General features: G+C 40.1%; 1 protein-coding gene and 2 non-coding genes across 3 annotated transcripts; 1 reads left to right on the top strand and 2 right to left on the bottom strand.

Moving 5' to 3' along the window:
• Positions 1-906: 906 nt before the first annotated feature.
• On the top strand, positions 907-16,524 carry USPL1 (ubiquitin specific peptidase like 1). The gene is made up of 8 exons (XM_003203399.4): positions 907-4,438; positions 4,990-5,118; positions 6,227-6,875; positions 9,108-9,194; positions 9,586-9,715; positions 10,950-11,075; positions 11,726-11,886; positions 13,068-16,524. The coding sequence occupies exons 1-8, from the start codon at positions 4,343-4,345 to the stop codon at positions 14,960-14,962; spliced, it is 3,273 nt and encodes a 1,090-aa protein (XP_003203447.1). The 5' UTR covers positions 907-4,342; the 3' UTR covers positions 14,963-16,524.
• A 1,739-nt stretch (positions 16,525-18,263) lies between these two features.
• On the bottom strand, positions 18,264-18,336 carry TRNAV-AAC. The gene has a single exon. It is a non-coding gene; the product is annotated as a tRNA-Val (tRNA).
• Positions 18,337-18,529: 193 nt separating this feature from the next.
• On the bottom strand, positions 18,530-18,603 carry TRNAN-GUU. Its single transcript has one exon. It is a non-coding gene; the product is annotated as a tRNA-Asn (tRNA).
• Positions 18,604-19,562: the final 959 nt, after the last annotated feature.

Genomic DNA, 19,562 nt, shown 5'->3' with positions numbered 1-19,562 from the left:
GGTGTGGGGCGGGCCGCGTGCCGCCTCCGTGCGCCGAGCTAGCGGCGAGACGGCGGCCTCGCGCATTCCTAAATGCCGACTGAGTATTTCATGTCAGTAGCTGCGCGCTCAGGGTGCGCGTGTCTTTGTTTGGGTGACGCTGGCTGATCGCGGGGCTGGGTGGGACGCCTACGCAGCGAGACGGCAGTGCGTGCACATGTGCGTGTGGGCGCGCGTCTAAGTGTGTTCCCCCTGCACAGACTTCCCACGTTGATGTGATAATTAACGGTATATATTCTTTCTCCCACAGCCCTTCCGTAGCGCGTGGATCGCTCTCGATGCGGACTGACACCCGGGCGGTCGGGCTAGGCCTCCCCGAGGCGGCCGAGCACCCCCGGGTGCTGAGGAGAGGCTGTGCCCGCTCCCAGCCCCGCCCCGAGCTCCTGCCTCGGGCAGCCCCAAACATCTGTGCCCCCTTAGGCCGTGTTTGCACCTAAATCGCCTCCTTCTTCCCCTAGGAGGGCTCAGTGATGAGTCGGTAACACGCTCAGTCCCTCTTTGCACCCCTAGTAAAAGCATTCACTAGGACAACTCTGGCTGTAGGAGAAACTTCGAGAGCAGCGCAGCCATCGCAGTGCAGGCTTAGTTGTTCTGTGGTGTCATCAGATGTTTTGAAGGGAGCGTATAAACAGGTGGGGGAACAGCTGTCTATGAGAGTGGATAGTGATAGAACAAGGGGGAATGGATTTAAACTGAGACAGGGGAGGTTTAGGTTAGATATTAGGAGGAAGTTTTTCACGCAGAGGTGGTGATGCACTGGAACAGGTTGCCCAAGGAGGTTGTGGATGCCCCATCCCTGGAGGCATTCAAGGCCAGGCTGGATGTAGCTCTGGGCAGCCTGGTCTGGTGGTTGGTGACCCTGCACATGGCAGGGGGGTTGAAACTAGATGATCTTTGAGGTCTTTTTCAACCCAGGCCATTCTATGATTCTATGATCAGTTTTAATCTTCCTTCAGCCTGTGTTAGGCTTTTCTGCAGGAAGGCAATGTCTGTGTCCCCATATGCAGCCTGTGTGATGCCTGTGTGTCCTGTTGGTGCTGTGCTTACTGCACTATGCTTTGTTACAGTTTTTTCTAACGTTATGATGTGACTATTTATATTTGCTATCTCAGGTAAAGAAAGCTGACCTGTGTAACGAACATGTCTAGCTAACACCGCAGGCAATATGCATAACTCTTTCCCTTGGACTTATTTTCCTCCTCTTTCTTCAGTATCTTTTTGATGCAGGAGAGAAGGTGGTGGCTTACAGGAGCTTCATTTCAGTGTTCCTTTAACCTTCAAACACTGAAATTTCCTCTGTGATATAACCACTGTTCTGTCACCTGCAGTTTGTAACTGATTTTTGGTTTTGTTGTACTGTTTCCCCTTATATTGCTCCTACTTTCAAGGTTCCTTTTGCTATAGAAATCCATGACCTACCTTTTCAATATTCTCTTCCTTCTGCCCTGTTACCTTCACAGCTCACCAGATTTTCTTATAGACCAATCTGACACACTAGAGCAGCAGGAAAAACTCCTGTGTGTTGCTGGATTTCCAGCTGTTTTGTGCTCAGCTCATGAGAAGGCTGGTCATAGGGTGAGCTGACAGAGAACATGATGGAGGGGAAAAGCTGAGAAAAGAGATGTAGAGATGTCCCTACAGACAGTACTGAGCCATTAGATCAACTTAGCTGTCCAAGGAGCCATAACATTGCCTGATAATTGCACCACAGCCACAGCACAGTTTGCATAACATTTCTCAAGTACCCAGGATAAAAGAAGTGGTGTAAAAGTTTTAAAACAATCCAGTAGGCTTGAAAACACGTTCATATCTTAACACAGATATTACCCATTGCTACAGTGGGTGACACTGTGGTCTGTAAGTAGCTGTTTTCCATGGCAGCTACTGATCTGTGGCCCAGTTTTGTACAGCTGTACAAAGGCTGTTGGTAGCTTGTTGTAGTGTTACAAATGCTGATGTACAGACAGGCTGCTTGGTACTGGTCTGCATGTCTAGGACCAGCAGGCCAATGTTCGCTTTTTTTCGCATGTGTCTGGAATAAAAGGCCAATTAACAATTTTATTGGTCTTTATTCTGTTCATCAGTGCAATCAATGGCATGGGCTCTGGTAACACAGTACTACTGCTGGGTGATTTTACCTGGGAGGGCATCGTACATCTCAAAACAGTACCTCTCCTTTAAAAAAAAGAGCAGAATTAACAGGGAACATAAAGAGAGAATAACCAGGGGGAAAAAAGCACATGCATTTCTTTTTGAGAAGGATGGCAAAATTAACTATGACTTGCAAAGAAACAAATATTGTTTATAAAATCAAGGCATGCTTAACAAGGAATTATCTTCAGGTTAGAGTTGCTCACCTTTTTGAGTGTATGAAGATGAGTTGTACTTACGTGGTGAGAAACTGCCTGGAGTTCCAGACATGTGATCTTGTATTTCATTTAGCCTAGAGACCTAAGACTGCTTCAGGCAAAGCATTTGAATAAAAGTCCTCTGAACAAGCTGGATATGTTTTCTCATTAGTGACGGTATGGAATGTACAGTTAGTATTTATTTTAGTATGTTTGACACAAGCACGACTTCATTTGTTGTGTAAAGAAATCAAATTCCCATCTGGACTGAATATATGGTAATAGAGAATTGGGAGACTGAGATAGTGCTATTGCTGCAGTGTAAGAAAGAATTGGGGAGTGCTTGGCTTTCATTTGTAGTCCACTAAACCTGTGTACTTAAGCCTAATCAGTTGATGTTTGCCTGCAGCAAGCCTGGGACCACGTGGTTTGTAGACCTTCAAGCCCTACTTGAAAACTAACCATAATCTCTAAAGTCATGTGTGGGTTGATGCTTCTGTCCTCACCTTTTACTGTATCCTCTGATTTTGTAAATTACAGTATACCATCTCTTCGTGCTGCTTGAATGCATTGCAAGTGTCAGTAGGACATGCTGTCTTCTCATTTTGACCCCTTCACGTGGTCATAGGGGATTGATTTGAAATGAGTTGTTACATTTTACAGGCTGCACTTTGTTGTTGTTATTAATAGTGTTGACCTGTAGCATCCTGTCCAGTTCTGTAGAGTCTCTCCTTGGCCATTAGTAGCTGTGATTTGGAATCAAACTGCTATTTACAGCCTTTTTTCAAAAAGTACTGTAATCTGAGTTAGTTCTGTGGTGTGAAACAGAGTTGAAGGGACATTGTGTTATCAGAGAATGTTGGTCAGTAGAAATAATGAAGAAGAAATTATGGCTCAAAGGAAGGTAGTAACCTTGATGACTTTGCTGTTCAACTTCTCTATCTTCCTCCTGAATCTTAAGGAGAGAAATATTGATTGTAGTTATTCTTCCTTTTGAAGTCAACAGGAACAGCATTGGGTCCCTGTAGTTTTAAACCTGTTTCTCTGGCTGATTCAGGTTGTTAGCATCAGTGCCAGCGAGGGAATGTCTTAAAAAGGCTTAAGGAGCAGCTTGCTGATGTGTGCTCTGTTTGTACTGAAGTCTTCCTCAACAAACATGTGTTTGATAGGTGAGAAAGGCAAAATTGGCCCTGAATTCAAGAAATGGTACAAAATGGAATATGTGATGTCAGTTGTAAAATATGCAATAGATTTATGTAGCAGCGATACTGCAGAAGAGCTTGTATTTGCTAGTGAGGCTATAGCATTGTTAAAGTAATGGGAGAAGTTTCCCAACAGTGACAGTAACAGCAGGGTGCCCTTTGGAGTTGGAAGCAGTTACATTTACAAGTTAAACTTCTTGTTCATTATGCACCAGTTGTACTTCCCTGAAAACTGCTGAAGTGGTGTTTGGGCTTTTAATTTTTTTTTTTTTTAATTAATATTCCTCCACAGCTTTCTATAAGTGTGCGAGATCCCATTGTAGCCATTTTGTAAAGGAAATGAATTTTGTCTGAGTTAGAATATAGTAAGTTGAGATGCTTGGGCAAGGCATCTCCACTCAGTATAGCACGTTTGGCAAATAAGTGAGATCTTGAGCATGTTGAGAGTGGATAAGTTTACAGATTCATGGCCTAAAGCTGTTAAATCTAGTATGTGACTTAATCTAAAGTTTTGAGTTCATTATGTGTGCTAGAAAATATGTATTTTGAGTCAAGAAAACCCTCTTCTGATGTCATTACTGCAGTTAGTATGGGCTGCGTTATTGTTGGTGTATTTTTCTCCCCCCAAAAAAAACTTAACTGAATTTTTCTTTAATTGTTGTATTCACTTCTTATTTTTCAGGAGTCTTTGAAAAATCCTTAGTGGTCATGACATTGTTACAAGTGAGATAAATTAGCCAGTGGCTCAGAGGGATGGATACCCAGAAGACTACAAATGGTTTGCGCGTGATTGGACAAGGGACTGGTATAGGGAAATCGACACTCCACATGGTGGGGTATTTGGGAAAAGTCAGTTGAAACTTATTTTACATCTGTGCAAAGTTCATATTTTTTCTCTGTTTTGAGAGATTTTTAATTGGTCTTATTTTACCAAAAACAAACAAACAAAAACCCTCAACATTATTTTCCACGGAAATCTGTAACAATGGCGAAAGATTCTAAATAGATCTGTGTCTGAACTTTTTACTGGTGCTGTATTTATGACTGTGCATTTCTATGTATATTACTTCATATTTCAAAGATCTCAGCATGTGTACCTCGGTTATAAGTATCCTTTGGTTTAGTATAAGTAGAATTGTTGCATAGTTGTATTGTCGAAGATACCTTACTAAATATTTGGATGCTTAAATCAAAAGACACATTTGTGTAGTTTGCTCTACACTATGACTGTATATCTTATTTACAAGGACAAAACCTAGTCTGCTTTACTTCTTAATATCGAATTAGGTGTTAAGTGTTTAGAAGCTAGTCATTGCTTTTCTATCTCTGTGTGTATATATGTCTTAACTTGGGACGCTATATTAACAAATGTAAGATTATGCAATTTTTTCTTTTTTTAGAGCCATGCTCCCGTGAAAAAAACTTCACCTGACTCTTGTCCAGTCTGCAAAGAGAAAGGCCAGGTTCAAGTTTTACGGACTTACCGCATCAATTTTCAAGAGTCCATTTATCTTTGTGAAAACCCTCAGGTATTACTCTAATTAACAGTTCTGTTTGCTAGTGTAGAGGCCTTTGCCAGTTAGAGTTAAACATCTTTGCGTTCAAGATTTGATTGGTAGTGAGCAGAATGTTGAAATATGATGCCTTTGATGTTATGTTCTGAATGATGTTTGCTTGTAATATAGATAAAAACATAGTCAACCTCTACGTGTGTAGTGGTTGGGCACAACTAGCTATTCTGAAGAGTAAAAAGAGCAGATTAAAAGGAGTAAGGTAGAGTTTGTTTCACATAAAAAGGGGACACAAGTGATACTAAACAAATCTTTGTGTGAACCAGAATATGAAGCCAAAATTAGCAAATGCATTTAACTGATGTTTTACTCATAAAGCTGTGAGTCTCCAATTTTCCCGTTTAAGTAATGCAGATAGGTTTGTAATAGTAACTACAGTATCTTTCAACACTTTTTCCATTTTAAATTTAGCTTTAGCTAGATTTCTGGGCTTCTTAATATCTGAGCGGTGGTTTGCTGCCTCTCCCTTCTGCTGTGTGGGAAGGGAGGGTATAGCAAAGTCATGTAGAATGGTGCCCTTAAATTAGTAGAATACAAGGGCTAGATGTCTTCAAGCTGTGTCCCCCATCCCTCGCCCCACTTTAAAATAATCAAGGTGTTGGTTTGGAAATGGGAAATAGTGTGTTTGACTGTATATTCCCAGTTGCAGAATAGCATATTTGTATGACCCTACCAATGCATGGTCTAATGTATCAGGCTAAGCTGAAAGATGCCCTGCCGGTTTTAATACTTGTAATCTCTCAAGCAAGAGTTAATAATCCCAAATATGTACCCTACTGGAATGGATTTTACAGAATGAGAGAGCTCTCCTTAGCAAAATTAAAATGTCTTTCTGGGATTGGAAGTCACTACTTGTAGATACACTTCACAATTATCTGTAAGACAGTGGTTGGATAAAAATGCTCAATTTCACTTGTGTATGTTGAATGTATGTATTCATTTCAATAAAATATCATTTTATGCAAGTCCTACATTCCATTTGAGGATCTCATTCATTGTTATTTTAACTCTTGTTCACCTGAAATGATTTTCTAGATTTCATCGTAACTTTTCTTTTTTCCTCTAGTGTATCTACCCACTTGGTTACAAACCATTTAACAGCATAATTATTTCTACTGATTCAGAAAATCTGCAAGTTCCATCTAATGATAAGAAAAGGAAATTGTGTGATACCAGTGACCTTTCTCCTATCAAATCAAATCCAAAACTGGCAAGAACTAATAATGTGGTAAATGTTGAGCAGACTGTTAATACAGATCCTGTTGTCAAAAACTGTGGAGATAGCTTAGGTATCCCTCAGTCAAGTGTATGTGACGTGTTAGAAAATGGCCAACAAAAATCTAATAATGAGAAATCCATCAATCAGAAGGTGGATTTTGAAACAACCTCCAACACCAATGGTCATCAAGAAAGTCCGCCTAAGAATTTTAGCTCCAGAACACAACTCTTGCCAAACTCTACTCACAGCTCAACAGCAACTGAAGTTTTGCTCAGAGACAATAACTGTTCCACAAGTAACACAGATTTATGTCTTCAGTGGAGAAACAAGTATAATCTTTGTTGGTTAGATTGTGTTTTGTCTGCATTGGTACACTTAGAAGCATTAAAATTTGCTCTAGTAGAAGATGATGAAAAATGTTTACTCCAAAGACTCTTGACAAAATATAATCAAGCAACTGTTCTGCTGAATACCTGTAAAAGGAGTAAAGTAAAAGGTGAGTTCATTCAGCTACTGTTTTTTTCATATTCAGACTGTTCTGTTTTGGAATTTAGTGCAGTGCACTTAAAAATGCCTCTTTTCTATTTCAAGGTCACAAATGAATCAGGTACAACTCAGTACTATGAATTTGCAGGATTGTGTGCTTTAGCTCACAGACTCCCAGTAACCCCTGCAATTGTTTTCTTGGGATAAATGTGTGCACATTGAAAGTAGACATCAAATACAAAGGATGTCTTGGTTATTTGGTTTTTTTTTTTTGGTCACAGCCAAAGTAGAAAACTTGTGAATTATGTGATTGAGCCGTACTTTGTTTCCTTCCTCTCTGTTGGTTAATTATTGCTTTATTTTTCTAATCTTAATCTTTGGGATTGTTTTGGATGTGGTTTATGTCACTGTGTAATGAACAGTTGCCTTATCACACCAAAAATATTCAAGCTGGGAACATGTTCTTCTCTGGCTCCAGCTCTGTTCATCGAAGAAATGCTTCCTCTGGGGTCTGCTAGCTGTGCTGTACAGGGTGTAACCTGTTTTAGTCAAAATTAGTCAAAAGGTTTTAACTTGGTTTATACTGTCTGGAAAGACTTAGTAAGTACTCAACTACGCAGCTTAATAGATTTGAGAGTAGTAGCCTCTAAGCACAGAGACAGTGGAGAGCAGCTGGGGGCAAACTTTCAGGTAGCACAGTTGGGAGTGAGAGGAGGATGTGATACTGCAGTCTGATAGTTTGGCCTTTGATCACTTTCCATATGGTGGATTCAGTTTAAGGCTCTTAAACTAAGATTTATTTTTCCTAGTCCTTTGGAATGGACCCAGTGGAGTCATAAGCCTGAACTTCTAAGCAATCACCCTTCAGAGAATTACTGCAGACCTTTGGCTAGCCAGTACCCTTCATGAATTTCTTTTTCAATAGGTCTTCCAGGAGAAGTGTACATTTCAGTATGACAGAATATAGCACTAGAACAGCACTAGGTAATTTAAAGGATATCATATCTTTACTGGAAAGAATAGTGAGTGTATCAAAAAGGGTTTAATCCACCATGTGGCAGAGAAAACAGTACTTTACAGAGGCACACAAAAAAAAATCTAAAATTTTTGAAAGAAATTCTCTAGTGGTTCATACCATACTCTATTTGCCAGAAGGTCTGTTTGATTTTGGGGGTTTCAGATGTTACCTGGAAGCCCTCTACAATTGCAACAGCCAAGATGTTATTTTTCCCTTGTGTTGTGCTACTGCTGTGTTCGCAAAGGAACTCTGGTATGGAAGAACCCTAAAGTGGGTGTGCTAGTTTGCTTCCCTTAGAACGGCTGGTGGAATATGGTGATGTTTGAAACATTTCATTTCCAGGAACTACTGCAAAAGAAGTTGGCTCATTTTGGCAGGAGTGGAAAGGGGATCAGATGAAGAGTATTATTGTGGAAAACAGCTGTAGTATTTTTGTTCTTCCATCTACTTTTTCACTATTTTTTGCATGTGGCTATGTTTTGAAACAAGCAAAAGCAATTGAGATGCAAGAAAATGTTTTTACCTTTTCATACACATAATTTTTAAAATAAGAAGTAGTTCCCATAGCTGTTTTAAATCCTTCCTTTAATTGGTGTGAATTATGATCATAATTGTGTAGTAACAGATGTATTCTTTCATGTGCTTAATGTATGTGTATAGACATTGTAATTTGCAAATACATAGTAAGATAAGTATGCAATTTTAAAATAGGTTTTTAATATTGAAAATACTGACTTAGGAATTTAGTATTTAGCATTTAAATTTTTTTATTATGAATTATATGATGTCATTACAAACGTGTAAGCAAATCTTTGTGCTTTTGGTCTTCATGTTTAGGTTTTAAAATCTACTCTTAATCTCTGAATCTCTGTGGTTTGTAATGTTTGACTACATTAATCTTATGTGTTATTACTGTCTGGAACAGAGTCATAGAATATCCCATGTTGGAAAGAACCCTAGATATGGGTACACATTCTTGGTGAGAATTTAAGTCAGATGAAGTTATTTTGGGTTGGCATTCAGGTTCTATAAACCAGTCTGTAATTTTCAGATCAATTAATACTGAGCAGTGACTATTTTACTAACAGTTTTAGACAAGTGTAGATTAGTGTGAAAGATACCAGCACATAATGAGCTCATGTTAGGGTTATGTGTGTGTGAAGGGGTTGGAGGTGTTACACGTAAATACATGAAAGCATGTGTATCTTTTTTTTTTTTCTACAGATGTTCTTCCTAAAGCAGAATTGCTTCTCAATGAAATAAGAAACCAAATTTTTATACAGCTTCAGCCACAGCTTAGGTGTGAATTAGGTAAGTAATTAGTGCAGCACCTCAGTATTCATTTTCAGGAAACTGTACATCTAAAGACTTTTAGCCTGTCAGTTCATAAAAATACATCTGTGTATATGCATGCAAGACACCCTGCAAGTCATACGTTTGTTAGCTTGTGACATACACACAGTGTGCTGTGTGACAGCTGTTTTGTCCCTCGCTGTTTCTGAAATGTAGGCAGGTTTCTGTAACTATGCTGCATTCCTGAAACTGTCATTGGGAACAGCCTAGTAACACGGATCAATCTCTTTGCTGGGAGCTTTAGAGGGATGCCCTGAATTGCAATCGTTGCAGTGAGCTTATCTTCCCTTTTGAAGTACTGAAATCTGATTTCAAATTCAGCGACTGTTTTTTCTCCCTGTCTTTGAAGGTAAGGAGGAAAGTCCAGTGTTCGCACTCCCTCTCCTCTTGAAACAGGATCAGCAAGCTGAGAAACTCTTTTTGCATTCATTTTCATGGAAGTTTGAATGCATGTGCTGTGGCTACAAATACCTGGACCGGTGAGATTTTTTTATAAATGTGACTTCTCTTTAACTGTCCTACTGTAGCTTTGAATCTGCATGTAATAAAAGACTTTTCTTTGCATCTCCAGGTTTTTTATAGCTTAAGTTTCTGGGTGAAGTTTTATGTGAACTGCTTGTTCAGTTTGGCATTTGCAAGTGGTTTACTGCTGTGTAGTGTCTTAGGAAACCACATTATCTCTTAACTAAGAAAGAAATAATAGGCAACAGCAAGTGCCTGGCCATGCTCGCTCTGATCTTGTGCTGAGAATGCACAGATTGTTGCTGCTCTACAGAATATGTGCCTAGCATGCTTTTACTATTGAAGGATATCTGTAACATTCATTTGGATTGAAAAGAATCGGAGACTTTAATGTGTTTTAAAATAGTATTACAGGCAAGTCATTTCTTGAGTGTTGATGTAATTCATGTAGCCACAGGTCACTTAGGCTGTTAGAGTCCAGAGAAAGGGACCTCACCTTTATGAGGCAGGTCATTTTATTTGAAAAATGCCCGTTTCTCTCCACTATCTGAACTTCATACAATAAGCTTCTCGATCTACAGGTGAAGTGAGATTAATTATACCTGTTAACCAAGTAAAATGTGTAGGTCTGCTTAATAAGGTGTGTCCAAGTTGCATACTATGTTTTTTAAAAAAGTGGAAAAATCCAGGTTAGAGTGAATATAGAGGAAGCCTTTTCTGTGGCTAAGGAAGAAACTACGTTATTTAATATCCCATACATTGTATTTTCATGCAATATAACTTCTTTGTAATCTTTGCTCTGAGTGTACTGCGTTTTTTGATTGGTTGGTTTGTTGGTTTTTTTTCTTTAAAACAAGAGATTGTATAACGTGCACTGTGAGATAGTTACCACTTCCTTCTCTCCTTGAGACTTTGTAGTGGCTAGTGAATTACACAGGTCCTTGTGGAAGCTCTACCATTCCTTGAAAAGGAAGCAGAGATAATATGCTAAGGGAGAAGGAACAAATAATGCTCTGCTGAAGGCTGCAGAGCTGCTGAGAGCAAGTGGTGACTGATAATGTGTGGCAGAACTGAATTCAGTGCTGTCTCGGATAGAGTGTAGTCACAGAGGAATACATGCAAATGGCATGAATATGAATAGAATTTAGCTTTGTCGTAATGTGCAACTTTTTCCCCTTGTAAACTGCAAATATTTATTGTTTTCTAATCAGCAAATTGTCTTACTCTGTGTGTGTGTGTGTGTGTGTCCAGATGTAGGAAAACACTAACAACGTTCACAAATATAATCCCTGATTGGCATCCACTTAATGCTGTTCATGTTGCTCCGTGCAATAACTGCAGTGATAGATCTCAAAGAAGACAGATGATTTTGGAAAAGTAAGTTTTGACATACGAACTTCAAAATAAAATGGATAAAATTCTGTGATTTCATGTATTGAACATAGTATCGCTTTCAAAGCCAAACTGTTATCTTGGGTTTACAGTTGAAAAGCTTTAAACTCTGATAAGTACTTCTTTAGATATTAGATAATTCTTAAAGGCTGAAACTGCAGATGGTTTTTACATGAAACATAGAAGGAACAGTTTTTAACATACTGACTAGCACATACATTTAAGCTAGGTCATACTTTCTGCTAAGTAGTAAATGTCAACAACTGATAGCCAATCTCAGCATTTCTGCAGCTTTTGGTATTGGTGAATAAAACTATTTTTACCGATTTACTTGTTTGCCTTGGGAACAATGTCTTTTTGTACTGTGATTATGATGCGGTTGTATTCTGGCTTTTCTCACCTTTTCCCCACGCCCTAAAGTTTTTTTTCTTCTTTTTTCTCCCCTCATCTTTAACAAAATGGAGCATCCAGTTGGGGATGTCTTTTTCCTTGAGTACAGTACAATTGTAAGAGTCCCGTGTAGAAACAGAATAGTAAGGGCAGAACTCTTGAAATGCCTTGCACATAGCTTTCCATAAGGAATTTTTGTCACTATTTTGTTGTAACAAACTGTTTCTTTATTGTCTCCTTATTAGAGTACCCTCAGTATTAATGTTCCATTTCCTAGAAGGCTTGCCACATAACAACCTGAAGAGTTACTCATTTCAGCTTGAAGAAGGCATCTACCAAATAACATCTGTTATTCAGTATGAAATGCGTAAGAAGCACTTCATAACCTGGTCATTGACTCCTGATGGTAAGAAACATTAGGTCTATGTACAAACAGTACTTTGAGTTCTACATCAAATAGTGTTTCATGGGTTATTGGATAGTCCATAGACAGTAACAAGGATTTATTTTGTCTGCATCCTAAACATAAGATTTTGTGAATAATTGTAGGAACTTTGTTATTTAGGGTGAAGGTTTAGTTTTGGTGTAACTGATTTCTTCAGCCGTGTTCTGCCCTCTTGGGCAGAAGTTATTTGGGTAGAGTCATTTCCTTTCAAAACTTTGTAAAAGTTAAATAATAATTAAAAAAACAAACCAGCAAACAATCTAAGCATGGCTGTTGGACAAATAGCATCAGTTATTTTGAAGCCGATAGTTGGTCTTTTCTTGACTGGAAATTAGGTGACATGCGGAAATAACAGCATTATTGAAGTTTGTATTCATTTCTGAACTTAGCTGCACATGAGAGGTGGGAGGCACGCATGCACGATGGAAACATTGCTAGTGGTATGATGGTTGTAGGATTGGCAGCAGCAGAGCTTCATCTGAGTGGAACTCTGTAATCACAGATGGTAAAAAGATGGTATTCTGTGCTTCTCTAGAGGGAGTGGAGTGCAATCTTATCAAATGTTTTAACAGTATGAAAATGGTATAAGTCATACTACCTGAGTTTAAGAAGAAAGAGGAAGCAGCTGGTAAGGAAGCATCTAGTAAGGAATATCCTAAGCATCGTGTATATGTGCTCTATATCTGTTTTAAAAAATTTCAAGCAGTAAAATACTTGATGAACAATTTGCAGATGATGAGGCAAATTTATAAAATGAGCAATTTCTCTTAAACCCCCATGCCTTCCATCTAAGGAATGAAAAGTTCTACCGAGGAACTTAATTTAAGAGGTGGCTCTTTGCTCAGACGTGTGCAGGTATTTTCAGCCAAGATGTCAGCCTTATTAGCTCAGACAAAAAAGCTTAGCTTTGTTTTTCAGTAGACCTTCTCTGACTTGTAATAATACTGCTGCAAATTCTGCTTGGGGTGATCTTTTTACAGTGGAAACCTCCCAGTTTTCCTCGGATATAATAAAGAATGAAGGAGAAGAAAATTTAATTGCTGCTTGTCAGGTTAATAAAAATGCTTGACAAGTGTCAGAAGATGAAGACTTCAATTTTAAAAGCCTCTTAGTGACTGCACTGATTGTTATTTATTTTTCAGGAACTTGGCTTGAATGTGATGATTTAAAGGGTCCATACTGCAGGAGACACAACAGATTTGAAGTTCCTCCGACAGAGATTCATATTGTCATCTGGGAAAAGAAAGCATCCCATTTGTCAGAAGAACAGAATTCACAGCATCAGAGTAAAAATATTGAAGATTCTACTATTAATAATGTGCAGTTGAATTCCACAGTGTTGGACCATGGTTTTGATAATGCTGTAGACAATATACTTGCGGAAGATCACAAAGAAGATTCTGTGAGAATTCCTGATGAGAAACAGCAGCGGGTAGCTGAGGGTGAAAGTAGTGCCCACTGTGGCTCGGAAAATCTTGCCCGTGATGATCTTGTAAGTCAGATTCTTGAAGAAACTCTACTTGACTCAGAGGGTAAATCAATGCTGAACAGAAAGATGATGGAAAATAACCTTGTTGAAATGAGCTCATGGGAAACGCAGAAATCAGCTTTTTCACCTAATGCTTCCTATACAGGGGAGCTCATTGGAACTGATGTACCTATGAATGATAAAAACACGCTGTCTGAAAATTCCAGCATTTGCTTATCTCTACAAGAGTTGAATCCAGCATGTATTACTCCTCCTGTACCCAAAAAACATGACCCCAACTTATCTGACTCATTATTTGCTCAAAGCACAGATGGTAAAGCTAACTTACTTAATGGAGAACGTGGTTTAAGTTCAGGACAACAGATAAACTGTAAATTGCCACCAGTAGAGAATATTGTAGAAAAATCACCTGACCTGAAAGGTGCAAGCAAAATTGCAGTTCATTCTCAGGTTACAACTTCTTCTGCTGATAATAATTCCTTTCAGTCTTCAGACAAAGACCAAAAAAGAGGATTTGTAGGAAGCTGGGTAAAAAAACTGTTAAGCAAGAATACTTCTTTTCTGCCTTCAAGTGCCTTGATGCCCAAGAATGAGAGAAGCTGCAAAACTCCCTCAGTGCAGAAGTTAAGTGACACATGGTTGCCAGTTAAAGGAGCAAGTAACTTTGGTGGATTTCAAGGCAGAGGTGAACGCAAAACATCTCAGCCCCTAACATCAGTGCTTCCTCGAAGTAATAATGCTCATTATTTATCAAAGTTCAAAGGATTTTCTCAAGGTACTTGTCTTCCCCAGAATCATAGTGCTATGGAAGACCCAACTTGGAATAAGTCAGGCAATACTCTAGGTAGCTCTGGTAAAACAACTCAGGTCCATCCACCTAGCTATAATTCTGTGAAGGCAGAAGAGTCAAATAGTGACAAAACAAGAAAGCTTCGCCTGAAACTGTTAAAAAAGCTTAATGCTAAAAAGAAGAAGTTGGCTTCACTAGACAGGCTAGCAGTGGAACAGGCGAAACGTGGAAAACCTGTTGCTAGGGATGTAAGTGCCCCTTCACAGACTGAATCTCATAATGATAGTGAATTACTGCAGAACTTTTTAAGGGAACTGCAGTATCACATTGATGCTGCAGATAATTCATCTGAATTCAGTGTGAACTCAGGATGCAGTAGCCATAATAGTAATGATGAAATACTGGCAGAACTACTGTCCCCTACTTCAACTGTTGCTTCCTCAGAGGTTCCAAAAAGTGAAGATGAGTGTATGTATATGGAAATGGTAAATAGCAGCAGTGCTGCACCAGCGGAGCCTGCTGAGAAGACCAGCGTATCTCATGCAGCAATGACAAGTGAGGACCACAGTTATTACAGTCCTGAAAAGGGCAGTAATTATGAACATACGATGAGCAAATCCAGTGTGAAAAAAATCGGTTTTGAGAGTCCCACAAGGGATGATATCCTTGAAGACCTGTTCTCCATTTCAGCACCAACCACAATGGCAGGTGACATAGATGTACCTCATTTTGATGAGACGCTGTTTGAAACCTGGTGAATATTTGGTTTATTAGGGTTGTTTGTTTGTTTGTTTGTTTTCCAACATTATGTATATTTTGAAACAAATGGCTATTAAATTATATTTTCTAACAAGTTTAATTGCACCCTGGCTGTACTTGAACAGTTTCCACTGCAGTTTTTCTTAAAACTTTATTGTAGCAGACGATGTGCTTTAAGGCATTTTGTTTTTTTGAGAAACGCTATTTAAGCAGATATAACGATGCAGTCAGACATAGCTCCTATGAGTCTTAATTTTTGCTGCTTTTAATGTGGGAAATGTACCCATGTTTTATTGGGTTTGAAAAATAACAGACTTCAGTATCCTAGATGTTGTAATGGCATGAGAAGTACTTTAGGTAGCACAGATCTGTTTTTCAGGGTCACTCAACTCCTGAAGTCTCTTTGTCCTGTATTTAGGAGAAAAAATCCACCATTTTGTAATAATGGATTTTTGACTCCTTTGCTACAAAGATTTTATGCAACCCTCAACTCAAATGGTGATACTTTGTTTAGAACTTTTGAGAATTACTGTTCTGTAAGCTCCCCTTTCCCTAGATCCAAAGAAGGACTGATACAAATACTAGTCCTTCCCTTTGAACTTACGGCACCTGCTGAGTTTTCATCGTGGGTAACTGAAAATATAATTTGGCTGAACATTATTGAGAGCCGGATCATTTTCTTCAAGTAAATTAAATAAGGTCTGGGCCAGAGTCTGCAGTGCTAAGAAAGGATACCAAATGTAACTTCTACTTATGCATTACTGCGAATTCACTAATAAAAGAAAGATTTCTGAGAGTGGAACTGTGAGTTAGCACTTACTGCTGTTGTCCATAGGGCAGCACACCCCTATCTGTATACAAGCGAATGGCAAGGAGAGGCGAGGTCCGTAGGACAAAACTTATGGAGAACGTGGCAAGACAGCATTGAGTAGGAAGAGAGAGAAGATCATTGACATTGTGCTGTTTCTGGGTCTGTGTATGGCTGTCATTTTGCTAGGTGGGAGTCTTTGAAAATCATGGATAGAGAGGTGAGGTTCTATATGCTGAATTGGATTCACTGTTTTTCTAGTACCTGTGATAATGAGAATTTCATCAGCAAGTCTTTGTCTCAGTCACTTCTACAGGTACTCTACGTTTTTCCTTTCGATCCTGAATTTAAAACACAAATCTTCTGTCTTCAGTTATGTTCAAATATGTTTGAACATAATTGTCAGTACAAAGCATGGCTACAGATGTAAATGGTCTTTGATAACTTGAACCACGTTCAGTAAGTGATTGAGAATCTGTCAGTGGCACTGAATGCACCTTGACAAGTTGTTTCTGTTGTAATTACATTCATGTTTATTGAATTGGCACTTCAGACAATTATTGGTTTCATTCTTGGAGTCTTTGTAAAGAGATGGAGCTCCTCTTTGTTTTAGATATTGTAACTTGTACATTGCAATAAAAAAATCAGTGGGTTCTGAATGTTAAGTACCACTGTTCTGCTGGTGAAATGTTTGTTGGTCTGTACACTTTGTAAAAAATGAAATAAAATAATAAATTGTTGACCAAAATTAGAGCTTGACTTAACAGTAAATAATCGACAAGCCTTGAGGGGGTAATAGGATTTTCCTGAGGAGTTTTCCAACCAGTGGTTGTGCAAACCACAGTAGAGCAGTGTGTCATTACCACTAATTGCTTGCTGCAGGGGTTTCCCTAAGCAGTGGGGAACTGCTTCCAGCATAGAGACCATCTGCAGTTCCTTGCAGCTCTGATGTGGGAACTCCCTCCCTGCTGACTCAGGACATGACAGACTCAGGGATGGGTGAGGCTGTTCTCTTGGGGTTGCTGTGATACTTGACTTACAGCTCTACATGAAGAAAAGACCCCTCTTCAGTGGGATATAGAAGGTGGAGGTTGTGAAAGGAGATGCAGCCCTGATGCAAGGAGTGTGATGATGTTAATAGCAAGGAAAGAGGATATGGGGCACATCTGCTGTGCACGTGTGCCTAGGCAGAAGAAAATACATGGTCACCACTGCCAACATCTGCAAACTGACAAATGGAGTTCTTGGTATGCAGCAGTGTGGGGTATGGTGTGGGTACACACACGAATAAAAGCTCCAGGGGCAAATAAATAGCATTTGAAATTGAAATATGGAACTACATGGCACTGGTGCAAGTTTTTGCTTCTCTCTTTTTTTTTTTTTTCCCTGAAAGTGAAAGATGTTGCTGTGCACTTTGTTGGTTTATTTCCATAAATATTTTACTGCAGCTGATTCCATGCAAGTGAGAATTCATCTGTGGTTAAATGAAAACTCCTTGACCAAAGAAAGAGTTTGGAATTCAATGGTTGCTTCTTGTTTGAGACTAGATTTAAAATGCGGGATGGATATTCAGCTTTGTGTCATTAATAAAAACCATGAAGTCTTAGTTTTCTAACAGATTTTTAGCCTCTGCCCTCCTCCCCCTGCCAAACCAGGCAGAATACCTGTGGGAGCACTGCTGTAGCACTGAACCAGAGGGCTGGTTACACACCTGATTTTGATATTTTTAATTGGCTATTGTCATTAATTCTTCATCCAGCATTGTTTTTTGGCTTAAACAATTATTCCCCCCCAACAGCGTGTCGATGGGGAGCGGTTGTGCTTTGTCTCTTTCTTTTGCAGAGCTGGTTTACATCAGTGAATCTGCCCTTGAAGTTGGAGCAGTTGCCTCCTGTGCAGTTCCTGAGCGTGTGCTCTGCTGCGACATCCCCCAGGACCCAGCTGGGAGCAGAGGAGCTTATACAGTCTAAGTATAGGTGTAAGACACGGGAAAGGCTAACGCGATTACGCGATTCAGCACAGCCCTGCGATACCAAGATGTGAGCTGGCTCTGTTGTAGCAGAGCAGGATCTGCAAGCAGTGCAGAAAGCTGTGACAAGCTGGGTTCTGAGAGACAGCATTTGAAACTGCTTTAGTGGGAATCCACCCCATTCCCCCTCCTCCTTCGGACTGTGGGAAGAACAGAGTTCTAAATGCTTTATGCTGCCATAAATGTTCTTGCCGACTGCCTGTAGCTCAGTTCCAACTCAACCTTAAACCGTCCTCAGGCTCAGACCTTACAAAGCTGTCCCACCTTCTCTGAAGCTGTTTCAGTTGAGGCTCCTGTATTCTGTCCTTTCACGTAGAGAGGGGAAAAATTATTTTGTGCCGAGTGAACCAATTGGTAGCAGCAAACCACGCCGCACTTGCTTTCGCAGCAGCGGTTTTATAGAATGGGAAAATGGGCGTTTGCAAAACCAGAGAGAGGGAATACAGTAAGGAAAAAAACATGGTGTTTCCGCCCGGTTTCGAACCGGGGACCTTTCGCGTGTTAGGCGAACGTGATAACCACTACACTACGGAAACTTCCCTCGCTACGGCTCTTCCCGGAGCTCATCTTCAGGGGAGCTCCATGGAGCGCTGGCCTTTTCTTTACCACTCTTTCAACCACATCAACTCTTCAAAAACGGAGGAGGGCCTTCACCGCCACAGACTGGGGGCAGCCAGCAGCTGTTTGGCACCCCGGGGGAAAAGAACTGTGGAAACAAAAAAGCGCACCCGTCCCTGGGTGGGCTCGAACCACCAACCTTTCGGTTAACAGCCGAACGCGCTAACCGATTGCGCCACAGAGACCCGCTGAACGTTCGGCCAGACGAGGTGCTCCTGATCACTGTGCCGTCCATATTCCTGGGTGGCTGATAAACGTTTCATGTTTTGCTGTTGTTGTTTTTTTTTTTTTAATCTAAAGACACCGGTTTGCTTTTTTAATCTGAAGAATTTAGGAATATTCATTCTTTCTTTCTCTCTCTCTCTCTCTTTTTTTTTTTTAAATCTCCATTGTTTCTGCGACCTACATACGGAGAGGGAAACATACAGCCTACAGCTGTGCCTGGGGCAGGGAGCTGCAGGTGGAAGCCTGGTAGCCTCTCAGAGTCATAAAACCCAGCAAAGATCAATGAGTGTACTCCAAGAGAGGAAGACAAAATTTAGCACGTGCCAATTAGTGAGTGCATGGCTGAAGCATCCAAACGTCCCATAGTTCTACTAAGAAAGGGCTAAAAGGGACTTGAGGAAAATTCATTCTCACATGTTTAAGAATCTTGCCAAAGCCATTAGGCCTCAGGGAAGACCTTATTGTTCTCTACAACGGCCTGAAAGGAGGGTATGGCGAGGTAGGAGTCGGTCTCTTCTCTCAGGAAACAGCTATGGGATGAGAGGAAACGGCCTCAAGTTGCACCAAGGAAGGTTCAGGTTGAAGAGTAAGGAAAATTTCCTCTCAGAAAGGGTGGTGAGGTATTGGCACAGCTGCCCAGGCAGGTGGTGATAGCACCATCCCTGGAGGTGTTCAAGAGCTGTGTAGACGTGGCACTGAGGGACATAGTTAGTGGGCATGGTGGTAATAGGCTGACAGTTGGACTTGATCTTAGAGGCCTTTTCCAACCTTAATGATTCTATGAAGGGTCTATGCAAGTCTATAGTTCAAATAAGTAAGCGATCAAACAACCTGTGTCCTGTGACACTCATATATAGGACTTCCCATGTAGAATTTAGTTTGGACACTTCCACTGGAGCTTTTGTGCCAAGAGCTGAAC

Source organism: Meleagris gallopavo, chromosome 1 (genome assembly GCF_000146605.3).
Source record: "Meleagris gallopavo isolate NT-WF06-2002-E0010 breed Aviagen turkey brand Nicholas breeding stock chromosome 1, Turkey_5.1, whole genome shotgun sequence".
Lineage (NCBI taxonomy): Eukaryota > Metazoa > Chordata > Aves > Galliformes > Phasianidae > Meleagris > Meleagris gallopavo.
The sequence above is the reverse complement of the archived record's forward strand: the minus strand, read 5'-3'. Positions and strand labels throughout refer to the sequence as shown.

Coding starts and splice junctions, on each gene's coding strand:
- USPL1 (XM_003203399.4), top strand. CDS start 4,343: ATGGATACCCAGAAGACTACAAATGGTTTGCGCGTGATTGGACAAGGG. Junction 6,876..9,107: donor TAAAAGGAGTAAAGTAAAAG/GTGAGTTCATTC, acceptor TTTTTTCTACAG/ATGTTCTTCCTAAAGCAGAA. Junction 9,195..9,585: donor ACAGCTTAGGTGTGAATTAG/GTAAGTAATTAG, acceptor CTGTCTTTGAAG/GTAAGGAGGAAAGTCCAGTG.